Here is a 17,628-nt window from a genome sequence, read left to right as displayed (position 1 = left end):
GGGGGGGATCCCCGCGATGTGGGGTATTCGTTGACTTGCTGAGTTTCCTAGTTCCTGGAGTCTCTTATCTACATGCTTTTGGAATTGGATCTGATTCATTGTTCGTGATCGAGTGGATAGTACGGTAGTACAGGTCTGACCGTCTGACTGCCGACAAGTGAGCTGTTCCGACGGATGATGCTCGGAGTACCCTCCATTCAACAACCACTTAAGGTACTCTGCAATACCTGTCTAAACCCACGCAGCTCTGGGCCGGTGAATACTACGAGAAGGAGATTGCGTCGTTCTGTCTCCTCTCCCGTCGTCTATAATTTCGCACATCTGAGCCGTATTTCCATAGTTGTGTTCCGCTGATGAAGAGGAAGCGCGGAAATTCTCCGTTGCGCGCGCCATATTCCGCCCCGTTCTCTGATGAGCTTAATTCACTTAGCCGACCACAAGTGCCTCCCTCTTCTTCCACTCTACCGTGCTCTTTGTAGGGCATTGTGCTGGTAGTGACTGCTCAATGATGGAAGGATGCCTGTGACCACCATATATGGAAGCATGCTGGGTTTGGATCCGAGTGGTCGGAGCTCTGTGAGAGTCGAGGTGATTTTTCCACCAAAAGACATCTTTGCTCCTTCAGCTTCGCAGACGGCGAAGGGCATACCATGCCTGCACTCGCTACAGTCCCATGTTAACATACTACTTCATGGTCTCGGAAGCAATCGCTACATCATTTCATTCCGCGCTTATATTACCAAGCAAGCGATTGTCTCTCGAAAATGAGGTGGATATTGATAAACGTAATGAGAGAAAGGAAGAGAGAGAGATAGCTTAGCTGGGGATCCAAATACGACCGAATTACTCAGGAATATGCAGATCAACTATGGAGTATCCACTTTCATTCAGTCTCTTCATCTCTTGCCGTGACGGGCGGATGTTGGTCTAAGCTAGTTTACAGATACGATCCGCCGCCGGATATCAAGCAATTAGTCTAAAGGTTACCCCTTCGTGCTTGCTCACGTTCAAAAGCCTCGAACAGACTCTTGAAATTTCCAGCTCCAAAGCCGTCAAAGTTGTTGCGCTGGATGACCTCGATGAACACCGTGGGCCGATCGAGCACATGTTTGGAAAAGATTTGAAGCAAGTATCCCTTCTCGTCAAAGTCCACCAGAATATGCAGCTTTTCCAGAACGGCAATATCCTCCTCGAGTTTCAGTCCGGTGTGGGAGAGTCGCTGACGCAGGTCCGAGTAGTATGCGCTGGGGACGTCGAGGAAGGATACGCCTCGTTCCCTGAGTCGAGTGACAGCAGTGACGATGTCGTGTGTTCGGAAAGCAATATGCTGGACGCCTGCGCCGTTGTAGTAGTTTACGAACCTATCGATTGGTCAGCTCAAACCCTTGTACACCATGTTAGGTGGTCCAGCAAGGCCTACTCTTCAATCTGTGACTTCTTTTTGCCCTGAGCCGGCTCATTCATAGGCATCTTGATCACTTCATTAGGCGAGGCGACGACGATCGATCGCATGGCGGAATATTCGCCACACATGTTTAAGTCATCTACAGTCCAGTACCGGTGGAAGTTAAGGCAATCCTCGTAGCTGGAAATGACGACGGGTTAGCAACTTCCACCTGGAAGAGACAGCTCGGAACAGTGCCTATACGTACTACTTGACAATTGGATCGACGCCGTTCCATGGCTGATTGCCAACGCAGTGGTCTAACTCAATGAAGTCGATCGATGGCAGCAACCGATTGATGGGATCGTCGTCCATTACGGCTTCATAGCCTGGTAAAAACGGGCCGGAGTAGTGACGACGATTGATTAGCGAATGCACCGTATCCTCATAGGTACCGATCGTGGCCATGGTGATTGAACCATGCAGGTCATCTTTCAAGGTGGTCGGCGGCGCGACTGGAGCTGCTCCGTGATCCACTGCTCTTTTCCACACAGCTTCGATATCCCCCTCAATCCGGAACGCAACATCCTTGACACCGTCGCCGTGCTTGTTCAGATGACTGTGAATTTCCTTCAACAATTTCTGGTCTGCCTCGGAAACATCATCGTCGTATTCGCCTGTTTCCGAGAAGGAACGGATGGGAGAAGTGAGAACGAAGATAGCTTGGCCGTTGGAGACGACGTGCGACACGACGCTTCGAGAACCAGTTTCGGGACCGCGATAAGCGATTTGCTTGAATCCCATCCGGGTCACATAGTAGGAAGCTGCCTGTTTCGCATTGCCCACATACCAGGTAATGTGGTCAAATCCCACATATTCCGGGCCCAGATTGGAAGCGAAGATGTTCTCCTCGACCTTATTTGAGACTGTCATGGTTCTGGTGACATGTGAGGGTCGAATTTATTTGCCTCGGGAGCAACACAAGGGAAGAGAACGCTGGGTTGAAGCTTTTGCATGCTATCGTATTTAGCAGTGGGTCGGTCAAGGTGAGAGGTATATTTATCTATCGCAGTATCGCTTCACCGATCCGGTCCGGCCCTTCTGTCACAAATTGTGAATAAACTTTTGGTGTTCCGTGAATGATCCCTGCAACCAGCCAGCCAACCAGACTTGGCTCACACTTCAATAGTGCAACGCTGTTTCAACGGTCTTGAGAGATCTTATCTAGCCCCAGACGTTGTAGCTGCAGACTCGGAGAATTCATCCTAGGTCAAAATTATTCATTGCTACCCTGGTACAGTTGATATCATGGCATATTGATCAGCTTCTGTAGGACAAACTTTCACTCTCTGGGTCACATTAGAGATGAGATGGTTCCTTTCAAGCAAATTGACCTTCGTATCTGACTGACACTCGCCGTTGAGAGCTGATAATACCTCAAAATTAGGAGGTAGAAGTGAGTGAGACTCTATATCACCTGCTCTCGGTCTCGGGTAAGACATCCGCGCCTCCTGTATAGAAGCCCCTACTCCCTAAGGCCATTCTATAGGCCATAGCGACAAGATGTCCCGACGCTTCCCGGTTCTCCTGGAACAGAACCAGTGTCCTTTGTAGCTCTCGGACACTCATCTGTATCACATTCACATTTGTTCCACTCCAGCACACCCCATCAGCTATCATTGACCGGCTCAGGCCGATTCTTGAAAAGCAGCTTGTACTTGATAATCTCCACAATCTCCAATTCCTCGCTCTCGGACTCAGCGATCCTGTCGTCGTCGGACTGCTTCTTACGCTTCTGCACCAACGCAAGTGGCTGCGCCAGTTTTTTCACTTCCCCCGTCATCCGTTGATACCGACCAATATATAGATAGACTCGCTTCATCCATTTTGTGTCGTCCGGTGACGTGGTTTGCGGCGAGTAGTCAGGGAACATGAGTTTGCCAATTGGTGTCTCGAACGTGGTTACGGCTGCGTCGTGATCTTCGGCATCGGCGGGGTGAGGAACCGCGCCCTGATCGTCGAGGGAAGGGAGGTTAATTGTGCCTTGTAGTTCGAGGACTGCCAGACCCGAGGGCGTTTGTAGGAGTTGGGGGAGTGGGTTGTGGAGGTGGGAGGGAGAGCTCGACGCGTGAGGATGGAGGGGTATCGACGGCATTTCGGGTTGAGAGGTTTTCTGACGGTCCTTGCTGATTATATTCAATCCAGAGGCAGTTTCTGGGGAATGATTTAATCCTTGGCCTTTAACACACTATGCAATAGGCAAATGATGCGCTGGTCTTGTAGACTTGGGGGAGAGATTAGCGCGTTGCTCACAGAATCAACTGGTCTTATCGACTTATCGATAAGCAGATTAATTATCCGCCAGCACAATATTACTGAATGGAGACATATACTGTCTCCTATGTCAGTCCAGATAGCCAATCTACTATGTCTTTGAGTGTTAAAACATCGTGTTTCATGATTAGCTGCCTTGATTAGTGGATAATGTTGCAAGCACCAAAATTTATTGTTTCCAAATTTAATCAAAGAGAACAACAAGCGTAAGTGCTGAACATGGCTCAAGTTGGAGAAGTAGATCAGGCCAGCCACTCCTTAGCTTGCTCTTTCATAAGGCTGTAGGTAAAGAGAAATAATCCTGTAACAGCCATATAGAGCGCCACTCAGACAAGAGAACATCATAGATCATAACCTGTAACGTGATGAAAGGGACACTGAATGCCTGCTAGATATCATCTTCAAATTTCCATGAGTAGGGTGACTGGTGACAGAAGATTGAGTAACACATTCACGGACTTCACTAAGCCCTGTACAAGGTATTGATTGTCAAGAGTCTCTATAAAACAGAATCTTCTATGATACTCCTTCTGTATCTCGCCCATATTGCCCGTCTCAGGTGTTCTTCTACACCAACAGTACAAACTTATCTGGCATTCAGAAAATTGCCCCTTGTACAGAGAGAGACGGTTCTGCAACGCGATCGACTGAGACTCTTAAGTAAGTTCAAGAGAGGCCTGTATCTGTCCATACTCATGATTCCTTCTTAGTCAAACAAGCCGAGACTGCTAAAGGGGTCAAGGGAAGGCCGGCATCTCTGCACCGGCATATAATTGACCTTCTATTACCAGAGGCGAGCGATCTTAGTTCAGGATACTCCAGTACCAAGCTGTTAGAGCTTCCTAAGAAAGGTACGAATAAAAGCCCTGCCATATAACTGACAGCAAGTAGCTTACAATCGAACAAGGGCGAAGGTCACGCAGGTCAAACGCATACAATTGCAAAATGTCGTACACTTCTTCGAAGACATGGATCGAAGACATGATCAAGGAATTCGACAGATTCGTGAGAATCTCAAACAACTCTCTGTTTATCGCGCCCAAGTCGCCAAATGTCCCTCAAGGCTACTGTGAATGGCTCGAACTTCGCGTGTTCATCAATCAAAAAGCCCAGGACGCAGAATCACGACGCCGCACGCTTAGAGCCTCACAGTCAGCCAGCCAGGCGAAAACCTCTATACAACCATTCGCTGGCAGGACTTTCAGAGACAGTCGATCTTCCGTGCTGGCAATGGAGACGATATGGCTGCCTTCCACGACCTTCCATCTTGGACGCCCTGTTGCTCCCTGGCCGTGCAGCGACGAGCTTACGAGTGAGGGTACCTTGAGAAGTATTTCTGGGTATTCCCGCTTCCCACCTCTGCCTAGGGTGCCAGGCAACGAGACCGTCAATTGGAGAAAAAGAGCCCCAATAACGCCGTACCCCTTCGATACTTTTGGAAAGCCGAGTCTAGAACACATCGCGGGCGCGCCAGATATCGACGATGAGATGGCTTTCTTCGTTGGACAGGCCTTGCTCGAGGAGATCAATATTGACGAACTCTAAACCGCCTCCCGGCTAGACGGACAATTCTGGAATGCAGCAGTTTTTATGAGAATGAGATACGTGGATGCGGCGGGCGAATGAACCTCTTGACTTCTCTGTGTATTAAGATGGTCCTGGAACCTTGAGTGCACCTTGTTGACTGTGAAAGATGTTTCCCTTTTCTTGATCAGGTGTCGGACTAGTTGACGTGGAAAGGCTGTCCAATAGGACATCTTGAAAGATCGATCTTGTTCCCCGAATAAAGGGTCCGCAAGAGTGTATTGAGAACCTCCTGTGAATGAAATAGAAGGTCATCCTCAGAAGAGCAACGGAATCGTCCAAGGGTTGCCAGTAGGGTCCGACAGCGATGATATGGTAGCAGCCATCGCGGAGTTTGCGGGATGATTGGCACGCTACGTTCTTCGAAAATTTTGTATTTCCAGGAATTACACGCCGGGAGGAGGGATGGAGCGTTCCTGATTCGATGCTTGAATGCTTGGAGTCAGCATTCACTGCGATGTCTTACGATAGCAGGCTTGCTCGAGATGCTCGAGACCGTCTATTGCCTCCTTTACCATTGGTTCCCCAGATGACCCTGCAGGCCCTTGCATTTTGCCGTAACGCAAATCACTCAGCTCCTCGACTGTGGCGCTGAGTCCGGACAACACAGATGCTGCATCTTGATCCACTTGGGAAATTTCATGCTCGATATTTGAGCAGGCGGTCTCCATCGCGGACAGAAGGCTGGCAACAGAGTGGTAATCGCTGGAAGCAGCATTGATTCCCTGACCAAAGAGCTGGACATCCATGTCCATCTCCCGGCGGTCGTTCTCCTCCATGCCGTCAACGCCGGTCTTCATGATTGCTTTTCGAAGCTCGGCTTTTTGGGTCTCCCCTTGACGGACTTCCTTGTCAATATTCTCATTGACCGTGTCCATGTCTTGCTCTCGCAATTGTTGGAGCTCCCGGTAAAGAACTCTGATATGCGGATGAGCCCGCAATTTCTTCGGAAAAAATTCAGTGAATTGTTGCAAGGAAATGATGGTTGGCAATGAAGCAGGTGAAAGAAGAAAATTGCTCAGAATTGATGCCTCAGATGGTGCCATTCTGCAGTGATGGGAACACAATAATGGGGATGATGAGGCTGTTCTTCTTTCGTTTCTGTATTTAAGGCTGGAAATGTATTCAGACTCGTCTGCTCTATTTGCTTGTCTTCTTCGACAATGATATTCTGGTCTTTTGTGTTGGTTGTGACTCCAGCACAATAGGACGCTTGGCTGAATAGGGATGGTGAACCCAAGACGCGTCTTGAGATTGATGAGAAAATTTCTCAATAACGCTTAGTAGATAAGTGTAGAGGGCCAAGGAGATGAAAAATTCCAGTTTATGAATGTACAATAAGGATGCTGACTATTGTGCAGCAGTCGACAATTAGCTTAAAGTGTGGTTGTTCAAGAGAATAAGAACCCCGGAGAGAAAGATAGACGCGTGCAACTCTAAATTTAAAGTCAGTCCATTTTGGGGTTCCGCTTCATTCTTGCCTTCCACCTCAGTGCCTCTCTTCCTTCAAACTGTCATCGAGATCTCAACCACAAATCGGTCACAAGCATCTATCTTCTTCATAGCAGTCATCAATTGAAGACTTGTTTGATCGGACAGTGTCGTGTCTCCCAAGGAGGTGTTCAACTCTCTCCATCTGGCTTCCGTGGGAATTTCAACCTTCGCGTCTACTACGGAGAACTTTTTGATATACGAAGCTGATATCTTCGTATCGTGATTCCAATCATTCTTCTACCAAGATCAAGTCTATTGCCTTCGTCTGCGCCTCATTGTCACAATTACTGCGGCCAGTATTTGCTGATATCCCTGGTTGCGTTGCACGTGCTCTTGCGGACTCGAAGCCTCATCTAGAGACTGCATTGCCAGCAACATCCTCCTTGGTGTTTCATCATTTTCATTCTTCTAGGAAGCCCGTGCTGGTGGTTAAAAAATACTACCAAGTCTTCTTCCCGTGCTTCTTCCAGAGCAGACAACCTATTGCTTATACCTCATCTATCTCAACCTTCAAAATGGCGCCAGCAAGCCAATCTACTTACCAAAAAGATGAAAGAGTCCTTTGCTTTCACCATGAGATTTTATATGAGGCAAAGATCCTCGACGTTAGGCACACCGATGCTGAGGACAAGAAAAGTCCGTTCGAGTACCTGGTTCACTACAAGGGGTGGAAGAACACGTAAGTACGATTCTGTGTTCGTTTTCTTATTCTGCGAGTGGCGGGTCTCCTAGGCCCATGCTGCTCAGTTGACTTGTGACTCGCGATCTCACCACACGTCTTGAGCCACCTCTGTCTCAATCAAGACGCTCAAATGCGCCTGTTTTGAGTATGCAGACGGAACTCTCGAATCGCAAGTTTTGGTACGTTGAATGGCTGTAGCTGACTTGATCCCTGCAGATGGGACGACTGGGTACCTCAAGATCGACTCCGGAAATTTACGGAGGAGAATAGGGAGCTCGCTACTACGCTCCGTCGTGAGGCGGAGGCTGCTTTTCGCCAGAAGAGCACAAAGACTACGTTGAAGAGAAAAGCAGGCTCCGATCGCGGCTCCGTCCGGGACAGCGAGGAGCGACAAACATCAGTTCCTGGTCGCGCGACTAAGAGGGCCAGAGACAATGAAATTGAAAAGGTAAGCAAAGTCTCTCCACAATGCAGACTGCTGAGACATGCCCGCTATGTCCTTGGGGAAAATTGCAAGTTTCGTTGCTCTGTCCACACGATGCTCACAATAAGGGTACAGGAAGAACATTTCTACACACGGCCATCAGTGAGGATTGTAATGCCGGACAATCTGAAATCCCTTCTGGTAGATGACTGGGAAAATGTGACGAAAAACCAGCAGGTTGTTGCTTTGCCGGCCAAAGCATCAGTCAACCAGATCTTGGAAGATTACAACGCGGAAGAGAAGCCTAAGCGTACGAGCTCGGCTGACCTGGATGTCCTCGAAGAAGTCATCATGGGGATCAAGGAGTACTTCGACAAAGCCCTTGACAAGATTCTGCTCTACCGATTCGAGCGTGAGCAGTACAAAGCCCTCCGCAAGAAATGGGAGGCAGGATCTGGTGAATATTCTGACAAGGGGCCCCTCGATATTTACGGGGCCGAACATTTGACGAGACTTTTTGGTATGCTTTTCGATCATTCGGTTTTCGAAAGACTACTTACTTATTCATTCGTCCAGCAACTATGCCGGAGCTCATTGCGCAGACAAACATGGATCTCCAGTCCACCAACAGACTCCGAGAAGAGTTGTCCAAATTCACTCTCTGGCTCAGCAAGAACTCAGACAAGTATTTCGCCACGAGATACATGACTGCAACAAATGAGTACGTGGAAAAGTCAAGGGGCAACCCGAGTTCGGCAGCTGTAGCTGCCACGACGCGGCTCGTCTGAGCATGATGGGGCGGCTGGTGTCGTCTTTGAGGAATTTCCTTCGCATACGAATGACGTGCGTCTGTCCTCGATCTTTCTTCGTGATGTGTTTTGGTTAATTTGGTGCCCATTTGCAGCGAAGGATAATGGCAATCAGCTATGCACACCATGGTTTACCATGTTTGAGCTTGTATTATTAGATCTAGAATTGGCCAGGTTTTATCAAGAACTCCCGACAAGACTTTGCTTCATGACAGTAGGCATTCTGGCATCGCAGGCATTCAAATGATTGTTATCAGAACCCGGTTCTCATTCATCGATTCTGGCCTTATAGCTACACAGATAGTTTCAAAGATGAACAACCAACTCGGCGATAATTTACAACCATATAGGCGTCTTTCTGGGCACCGCAAGTATGCTCTTGCACTGAGAGTGAACACAGGAATATCTACGCAACCAATTGCCGGGCATCCTCCACGGCGCATCTGGCCGCCCGCTTCAATTCTGTCTTCCAGTCCGCCTCACGCCATCTCGTCCACGCACTCAACCCCTCAGGCGGCTGAATACTCAACGTGTCGTAGCCCTGTTTGATGATCCTGTGAACCTCCCGCGGCGAAAGATTCTTCTTCCGGTTAGCCGGGATCGGCACAGGATTCGAAGCTTCACCGTCGGGGTTCAAGCTTGCGTCGACATTCCTGTCCGGGTTGAAAAGCAAAGTATAGAAGTGGGTCGAGACGGAGATCAAGGTGTCGATGGCGGCGACGTGGACGTCCTTGCTGGCGGTAGTTGTGGGGTCGGGAATCTTCGAGGCGGACGGGGTTGGCTGCTTGAGGGAGTAGACGTCGCGAAATCGGGTGATGATGGGCCCTGTTTCGACGAGTTTGTAAAACAAGTCGTCGTAAGATGCCGGGTCTGGGAGGAAAGTGTCCCCTGCGGAGACGCAGAATGCCACCAGGTCTACAAGGGAAGTAGTGAGAGTGACGATGTTGGGAATATTCGACAGGTCTGACGCGTACGTAGTGAGGAACCGCATCAGGGAGAGCAAAGTCCTCCAGAGCTCCGACCAGTGGTATGGTAGGCGGATTTTGTTCATTGATAGGTAGGTCAATAGCCGAAGAAGGATGGCGATTGATTGACTTGAACGACGGGTGGAAATTAGTCCCAAGCGCTCTGTTAGATAAAACGAAGAGGGCAGAGCATTTACCTGTAGATGTTGGCATCAAGACGCCGCCGGAGATTATGGGAAATGGTATCAATCATAATGTCGAAGATAACTGTTGCGAGAACCCGGTCGCCGGTGACGAGAGGAAGATACGGCTGCCTTTGCCGGCAAAGGCGCACTTTTCTTTTCTCCCCGTCGCTGCAAAGCTGTTTACACAAGGATGAGTCTTCAGAGAGGATGCGAAGAGTGAAGAGGTTGAGCTCCGCATAGTGTGCAACCCGAGGGGATCTGTAGGCGTGCTGCAACAGGTAGCTGGTGACGGACAGAAAGCTGGCAAATGGAGACTCCTCGCTCTCTTTCTCTGGCAGAGAGTTAATGAGGTGATATCCAAAGAGTTTGTTTGCGTTAGCAAAGTCATAAGTGGCTAGAAGAATGGCTGCTTCCTGAGCCGGCCTGATTCCCGTTAGCCACGGGGGAACAATGTAAACGAAGAAGTACCAAAACGATCTTACAGGGCTGCAAACATCTCCTTCGCTTCCTCCGCCGTTGGCGCCTGAGTTTTAATCCTCGCGCCCGGGGCAAGTCTCCCGAGTCCAAAGAAGACCAGGGTGCTGCTGAGTGTCCAGCCCTCAGGTGCATCGTCCTGTACGGCAATATAGCCGTTTCTCAGAGCGGCGCACGAAAGACCGACACCTTTGACGATCTTTTGAATGCTCGACTCGTTGACAAAATCGTCGAGGCGCAATTGATATGGGTTCTGAAACTCGAATTTGTTGTAGTTCGCTAATAGGCCGAGAAGGAGGAACGGCTCAAATATTTGAATAGGAGTATCGGATTCGTGCACAAACTTCGCTGAGTGTCAGCAGACACTCTCGAATGCAGCAACCAGAGCGGTTACAACTTAGAACGGTCATACCTTCATGAGCGATGGGAACAGATCCCTATGCGTAAAGTAGGAGACGAGACTCGTCTTATATGCGCCACTGGTAAGAGCAATGGCTGCCCGGATGGCTTTAATCCGGAGATCAACTGCACCTTCATTAGCAGCCATGATTGGGTCAACTCAGGCAACCATCTCCAGATTGAGCACTCACAGCTGCTCCCATTGCGAACGATACCGTCTAGGATGGCGACAAGGTTCGAGATAACATGGTCAACCTCATCAAGCCCGGCAAGGACAGTGATAACATCAGAGCTGGGATTGGTATACTTCTTCTTTAGCACACATGCTAAGAAGACTGTCAAGGTCTGGCTGAGACATTAGAGCTTGGAGTGTAATTTCCACATCTGAAAGCTCACCTCTAACGCATAAGCGTTCGCTGGGCTAACTCTAGAGTTGGCCTCCTTTATTGCACGCGCAAATAGCTGCTGGGTTTGAGCCTGGTACAGAGTCAGCAAGCAATATCGGTTTGGAATCCCCAATTGAGTTGATTAAATACCTGTAGGTGAAGAGTATCTTCTGGACCGAGCCTATCTAGAATTAATGCAAGCTGGGCTCGGTCAGGCGGCAACAAAAAGAACTCTCGCCAGAAACCTTCGGATGGTTCTGCAAAATCTGAGGTCTATGGGTAAAAATAATTAGCACAAGATGCAGAGGAATTGTATATGACTCCATACTTGAAAGAGATTTTCGTAAAGTTGCACAATTTTAGGCTTGAAAGTCTCCGGTCTACTTTGCTGTGTTAAGGGGGATTCCATGGCGTTATACACAAGACTCCAAAGAGCGTTGAACCATTGCAGCTATCCAGGGGGATCAGTACAAGTCAAGAGTTGCAGTACAGATGATGATAGAAAGATTCCGAATATATGAATATCCAATTTATCATGATTCAAGTACAAGTGTCGAGGCATAATAATAGTTTACAACCATTTCTGCCTCTCTGGGCCAGAACGCACCAGCCACACAAGCATTTGCGTTGTCAGCAATAAGCCACATTTCATTGAGCTTCCTTATTGAAGTTAGTTCACGGAGTAAGAGCATCAATGATACTGTAACCTTTGAAGATCAGATGCTTTAATGTGACTTCTAGTATCACCTTGGTAAAATCTTATAAAAGCATGAGGTACTACACTTTTATGAATTTCTGATATGCTGTTAATAAAACTTGATCCTTAGTGTTTACATAACTTCAGTTATCTCTAAGGATGTTCACATCATAGAGGGAAGTTCCAAAATAGGTAAATAGGAAATCTCAAACTAAGCATGACCTAGATCAATCGATAACAATACTATTCCCTATATCTACTCAACATATAAGTGCAATAGATAATGGTTCCTGTTACACGTACAACCCCCCTCCTTATATGTACACCCCCCTAGCTTAGGTGCACACCCCCCCATCTTAGACACACACCCCCCTTCTGTAATTGGCTAGAATTGACGTCATGTGACCCCTTAAAATGTACTAGCGTCAGGGCTTTAATAAGGGCTAGGGCATAATGCTAGGGTATTATCAGATAGTGATGTAACACAACGCAAAGGCTTTATATTTTTATATAGTAAAGTTAACGCGTAGAATAAACTACAGAAGATCATGTAGAGAATTAGCATAAGGGTACTCAGCCTCAGCAAGGGCGCTAGCGAGGTGGCCGCCAGCAAGGTGGCCGCGGCCATAGTGTTGCTCGTCAGCAGCAGGCAGACCGCAGTAAATATAAAGGTATTCTAACAGAGATGACAGGTGTAATCTAATTTTAAAGGGTGGATTCTAATTGGTGTATGAGTAAACAAATATTTTAATAAGAAATGAACTCTTTTAAAGCCTATCTTGTGGTTTTCCTATCTCTTATTTTTGTATGGTAAATCAAAAACTTAGGATTGCGCGACCGGTGCAGGTCACATAATGTCGATTCTAGCCAATTACAGAAGGGGGGTGTGCGCCTAAGCTAGGGGGGTGTACATATAAGGAGGGGGGGTGTACGTGTAACAGGAACCTAGATAATATTAAGGATCTACTAAGAAAGTTGACAGCCATCACATGATTTACAGTGGCGCCACCTCCAGAGTGAAGTCTGAATGACATTTTCAGGGCGGATGCGTAGAAACACCTCAGTGCTGATTGGCTGGTTGACTCATTGCTTTGCCGACCCGCCGAATCTCTTCCGTCTACAAAACAGAATCTCATCTCCCGAAGTATCCATTTCTCCATATTTGATGACAATTCCTCGCCTTGCAAGCAACAAATCCATCGCAGATACATGAGAATTTGCCTCTATCTTTCATTCTTATAGATCGCACTCTTCCTCTCCATACACATAGATTTGATTCTACTATGTCGTTCCACAGGGTTACCATGCACCCTTCAGTGACATCATCCGCCACGATGTTGAGATGCGCGAGCAGACGATTCAATACACAATGCGCACAAGCGCTCAGAGGTTTCTCCTCATTTGGAAATACATACCGGTCATCAAAGCGTGATATGCAAACCGCTACTGCCTACCGCCCTCATACCTTACCGTCTGTTTTCCCTCCTCCGTCCCGAAACGCCGGCACCCCAGACACCTCTATCGCAGCAGAATTCCCATCGATTCCTGACACGACGATGCAAAACCAAGGACAGAGCGGAGGCTATTCGAATGTGAGCCTGCGAGAAGAGGAAGCTCAGAAGTCGAAACCTGTCACAACCGCACCCACCACAAGCTCGAAAACCGCGGAAAAGCCCCGAAGAAAGCTACGGGCAAGAAAGGCGGCGATGAAGCTGACGCCGGTCGCGGTTGAGCAACTCCGCAAGCTCCTGTCACAGCCAGACCCCAAATTAATTCGGGTGGGTGTGAAGAACCGGGGATGTTCTGGGCTCGCCTACCATCTTGAATACGTGGAAAGGCCCGGAGCTTTTGATGAAGTTGTTGAACAAGACGGAGTGAAAGTTTTAATTGACAGCAAGGCTCTGTTCAGCATAATCGGAAGCGAAATGGATTGGCAAGAGGACAAGCTGAGCCGAAAGTTTGTCTTCCGAAATCCCAATATTAGTAAGTCCCTGTCATTCTTACACATCTACATTTTGTCTAACATTGAAACCACAGAGGAGCAATGCGGATGCGGCGAATCCTTCATGGTCTAGAACATCATTTGTGAAAATTTTGCTTTTGCTTTTGCTTTTGCGTCAATTGGAATTTGATCGAGGTGCATCTGACGGCGTTATTGCGGCTTGCTCACGATTTTCGCATTCATCTGCTCCCTGGGCTTACGGCTTTTTTTTCTGGTGTTATATTCGCTGGCAACACGGGTTGATAGTCGGCCCAGCCGTGCTCTGCAAGGACAGCATTGAGAAGGAAACCCTGGGGCTTCTTTATGGACCTGGTCCGCAGCTCCAACTCGCCGCTCTTTCTCTTGTCCTATCTGGTATGGGATGTAGTCTTCTCCTTCCGCAGATCAGTTTTTCGGTTTGACGATCGACATCCATTCTTGGGCATAGGTTACAGGAACCTGTCGAACTTCATACAGGCTGTAGATATTTTTCAGAATTATAATGAAACTTATATATTATGAGTATTGTCTCCTGTCTCCTAGCTTTTTGTTGTTATTTCTTAATCGCCCAAGCGGATATGCGTACATCACGTGGGTTTTAGGAAAGCGGAAAACCGCCGATAGTCGTCATACCATTCTGTCACTGTTGGCAGTATGCAATTACTGGCTATATGATGAAGCAACGTGAACGATGGACGGCAGACCGTAACCAGGTTGTTATTTCAAATACTTGCTAAGCTGATTCTCAATCGGTCGGCGCTTTGAATTCTGACACACCCAGAATACTCGAGAGTCAAGACATGACTTCCCCCGCATTTCTAACCCCAGATCCTACATGGGACGGGGATTCTGCAGATGGGCCTCTTCTCCTGACAGTCCGTTTCTCTGCCTCAATTGCCGACCTCCCTCTTGACATCCAGAACCCTGATATCACCACGGCTGCCGGCTTAAAGCAATTGATCCGAACGCGCCTTCCTCCGAACCTCTCATCGCATCGTCTCCGTTTGATCTACGCTGGCCGTGGTCTGGAAGATGCCATCCCGCTCAGTGTTTCTTTAAAACTCCCACCTTCGCCTTCTAGAACTCCCATCATACACGACGATGCTACCACTGCCAAGGGGAAGGGCAAAGCGCCCGTTCGGGAGCAGCCCCGGCTCTACATTCATTGCTCAATAGGCGATATCGTTCTATCCGACGCTGATCTAGCGGCTGAGGCGGCAATGGCCACCACACTTCAGCAAGAGCAGACGGATGAGGCTTATACAGGTAGACAAAAGCAGCGGCAGCAGCAGCAGCCTCCGCCGTCCACTACATCCGCTCCTCGCGGTTTTGATCGGCTGTTATCGGCGGGATTCACCCCTGCCGAGGTGTCGGCGCTGCGATCCCAGTTTATGGCTATCCAGTCTGTATCGCGGACGCCGGACACCATGCCGACGGGGGCGGAGCTGCGCGAGCTCGAAGACCGGTGGATGGACGAGGGGTCATCCGCGATGGCCGCGGGCATGGGCGGCGGAGGTGAGAGCGTTTCCTTTGCAGATGATGATGGCGGCTTTGGGGCTGGCTCCCGAGGCGCTATGGACGATATGCTTTGGGGCGCTGTGATGGGGTTCTTCTGGCCTGTGGGGTGCGCGATGTGGTTGAGGAGGGAGGAGGGGGTATGGAGTTGGCGGAAAGGATTGGCGGTCTTTGTGGGCGTCGTTGTCAATGTTGCATTTGGCGCTATGCGCATTATGAATTAGATGGCTTGCTTCGGGCAAGAAGCCGACTTTCTTTGGTGCTAGATTCTTTGCTACGAATGATACCCTTGTGCTGAAGGAACGCACCAAGCGACCGATCTAGTGACAATTGGCTATAGCAGCAATATGTTTGGCGAGTATTAAAGTCTGACGGATGCTATCATACAACGATTCATGTAGGGATGCCTGCAAACAGACACGAAAAAGTCATGAGAGGATAATATGGGAGAGGAAATCGTATCAACGCCTGTGCAGAACCCGACGCTAATGGAACTTGCTATAAATGACAGCGAAAATCAACAGAACCAAAACAGTAATAATCGCGATCGTGATTATCCGATTCGTAGCCATCCTGTAAGAAGGGAAAAGACCAAGATCAGCAAATTGAGATCAGAAGGTGCGGATTTTCAAGAGGAGTCATTACCTACGGGCCATGCCCCTTAGCGTCTTGATGCTCGTGTCTACATATCCTTCACTCTGCTGCAGCCCCGCTCGCGCATGCTCGATGGTCTGCCGTTGCTGGTAGAGGTCGGCTAATGTATTGCGGCCGATATCCTCCGTTTCGAGCGCAATCCGCTGGCTCTCCTGTAGACGGGCAGAGCTCCGTTCTAGACGCTCGGTGCCGGAAAGAAGTTGCTGCCTCTGCTCCAGATGCTCATCTTGTGGTTCGTCCGTGTAGCGGTCGCCAAAGAGCGCCCTGCGATCATCTGAGAGCGATTTGAGCTTCCGCTTGGCTTCGTCAACGTCGGAGGCATAGTTGCGAAAACGAATGTTAACTTTGGACCGTGCTGCTGAGGGGATGTTCTGCTTCTCCATGCGCATTTGATCTAGCTGTACATATTCAACGCAGAGCACGAGATGTTAGACGAGACATACAGGCGGGAGTCCTGGGAGCGCGACGAACCAACTCATTGGCCTCATCCAAGGCTCGCTCAGCCTGTCTTATTGCTGATTTCCGTTGCTCTCCACTTGATTCCGCTATCTGGTCCAGCTTCTGGTTCAGATCGGCCTGTACCAGCTTCAGCTCCGTCTCATAACTGCTGAACAGCTCAGAGCCGGCATCGGTATCTAGCGGGTTCGACATTGTGTTCGTGAACCGTTGAAAGAACAAAAAGATAAAGACAGAAATATGTGAATTGTATGACTGAAACGATCTCGGCGCAACGAGCGAAAAGGTGTCGTTGATAAGCCGACGGTGATGGATCTCTCCCACCTTATCTTCGTGGCGGGTCTCCCTAACGGCTGGACTTTTGTCTCCCAGGCGGAAACGTTTTGAGGTTTGTTAGAAGCTGTCGCTGGATTTGCAGCTAACAGCCGACAGAAAACTGATGCAGCAGTAAATCAACGACCTGTAGAATTGAATCAACGATGACAACAAAGAGAAGAGGCTGGACGATGGCAACTGCAATGACGATTGCTCATTGTTCGGCGATTAACCTCATTCCAGCCATCCAGAAACACGTGACAACCGGTCGAGGATGAGGTGTCAATCCATGTCTTTTAACATACTAGGTCTTTTGAACTAGAACAGTCATATCTTCTTTTCACTTACTACTGTTACTCAGGGGGCAAACACTGAGCAAGCAGTCTTATATTTCAATAATACTCGTACCCCTGGCATGGAACCAGTTCATTGGATCCGCAAAGTAGTGTTTCCATTTTCAGTAGATGACGGAACGTCATACCATTTCCCCAAAGTATCTCTGCTCTGTAACATTTACTGAGTACTTTTTCAGTCCTGTCGACTCATTGCCCTCTCCTGAGCTCATCACTGTTGATAGCTTTTTGACACGATATTCAAGATCACCCAAGGGCCATCGCCTTGATTGATAATCACCGGTTGTCTTTCAAGTTGGTGTCATCTGATGTGGTCACACTTAAAATTCGCATGAAAGGGAAAAGAAGCAGAGGCTAACCGCCTCCCATAAATCTGTCAGCTATTTTCATCAATATCAACGCCTTTCAGCTTCAATCTGCGTACGGCTGGATTCTCCACTCTCATCTCCGATGACGTACCATCATCCGAAAGGGAAACGAGGCGCGTGGATGATCCTGGCAATGAATAAGAAGACGGTATCCGAGGCTCTGAATCTT

The 17,628-nt window shown here is 48.6% G+C and overlaps 8 protein-coding genes across 8 annotated transcripts; 3 read left to right on the top strand and 5 right to left on the bottom strand.

Moving 5' to 3' along the window:
• Window positions 1-976: 976 nt before the first annotated feature.
• CDV56_105838 (4-hydroxyphenylpyruvate dioxygenase family protein) lies at window positions 977-2,317 on the bottom strand (the record flags this gene model as incomplete). Its single annotated transcript, XM_026759457.1, has 3 exons — window positions 977-1,361; window positions 1,421-1,585; window positions 1,653-2,317. The coding sequence occupies 3 exons, from the start codon at window positions 2,315-2,317 to the stop codon at window positions 977-979; spliced, it is 1,215 nt and encodes a 404-aa protein (XP_026611774.1).
• Window positions 2,318-3,053: 736 nt separating this feature from the next.
• Window positions 3,054-3,539, bottom strand: CDV56_105753 (Ctf8 family protein; the record flags this gene model as incomplete). The annotated part of the gene is made up of 1 exon (XM_026759372.1): window positions 3,054-3,539. The coding sequence occupies one exon, from the start codon at window positions 3,537-3,539 to the stop codon at window positions 3,054-3,056; it is 486 nt and encodes a 161-aa protein (XP_026611773.1).
• A 1,124-nt stretch (window positions 3,540-4,663) lies between these two features.
• Window positions 4,664-5,263, top strand: CDV56_105628 (uncharacterized protein; the record flags this gene model as incomplete). The annotated part of the gene is made up of 1 exon (XM_026759247.1): window positions 4,664-5,263. The coding sequence occupies one exon, from the start codon at window positions 4,664-4,666 to the stop codon at window positions 5,261-5,263; it is 600 nt and encodes a 199-aa protein (XP_026611772.1).
• Window positions 5,264-5,751: 488 nt separating this feature from the next.
• On the bottom strand, window positions 5,752-6,348 carry CDV56_105539 (Cnl2/NKP2 family protein; the record flags this gene model as incomplete). The annotated part of the gene is made up of 1 exon (XM_026759158.1): window positions 5,752-6,348. The coding sequence occupies one exon, from the start codon at window positions 6,346-6,348 to the stop codon at window positions 5,752-5,754; it is 597 nt and encodes a 198-aa protein (XP_026611771.1).
• A 963-nt stretch (window positions 6,349-7,311) lies between these two features.
• On the top strand, window positions 7,312-8,690 carry EAF3 (MRG family protein; the record flags this gene model as incomplete). Its single annotated transcript, XM_026758981.1, has 4 exons — window positions 7,312-7,475; window positions 7,695-7,926; window positions 8,038-8,422; window positions 8,479-8,690. The coding sequence occupies 4 exons, from the start codon at window positions 7,312-7,314 to the stop codon at window positions 8,688-8,690; spliced, it is 993 nt and encodes a 330-aa protein (XP_026611770.1).
• A 427-nt stretch (window positions 8,691-9,117) lies between these two features.
• CDV56_105128 (ARMH3 family protein) lies at window positions 9,118-11,529 on the bottom strand (the record flags this gene model as incomplete). The annotated part of the gene is made up of 8 exons (XM_026758747.1): window positions 9,118-9,805; window positions 9,874-10,284; window positions 10,344-10,678; window positions 10,748-10,860; window positions 10,926-11,079; window positions 11,131-11,211; window positions 11,271-11,393; window positions 11,449-11,529. The coding sequence occupies 8 exons, from the start codon at window positions 11,527-11,529 to the stop codon at window positions 9,118-9,120; spliced, it is 1,986 nt and encodes a 661-aa protein (XP_026611769.1).
• Window positions 11,530-14,598: 3,069 nt separating this feature from the next.
• On the top strand, window positions 14,599-15,537 carry CDV56_104813 (DSC3 family protein; the record flags this gene model as incomplete). Its single annotated transcript, XM_026758432.1, has 1 exon — window positions 14,599-15,537. The coding sequence occupies one exon, from the start codon at window positions 14,599-14,601 to the stop codon at window positions 15,535-15,537; it is 939 nt and encodes a 312-aa protein (XP_026611768.1).
• A 417-nt stretch (window positions 15,538-15,954) lies between these two features.
• On the bottom strand, window positions 15,955-16,618 carry CDV56_104714 (v-SNARE protein VTI1; the record flags this gene model as incomplete). Its single annotated transcript, XM_026758333.1, has 2 exons — window positions 15,955-16,365; window positions 16,439-16,618. The coding sequence occupies 2 exons, from the start codon at window positions 16,616-16,618 to the stop codon at window positions 15,955-15,957; spliced, it is 591 nt and encodes a 196-aa protein (XP_026611767.1).
• Window positions 16,619-17,628: the final 1,010 nt, after the last annotated feature.

Source organism: Aspergillus thermomutatus (assembly GCF_002237265.1).
Source record: "Aspergillus thermomutatus strain HMR AF 39 chromosome Unknown NODE_207, whole genome shotgun sequence".
Lineage (NCBI taxonomy): Eukaryota > Fungi > Ascomycota > Eurotiomycetes > Eurotiales > Aspergillaceae > Aspergillus > Aspergillus thermomutatus.
Note: the sequence above shows the minus strand (reverse complement) of the source record. Positions and strands in the feature narration are given on the sequence as shown.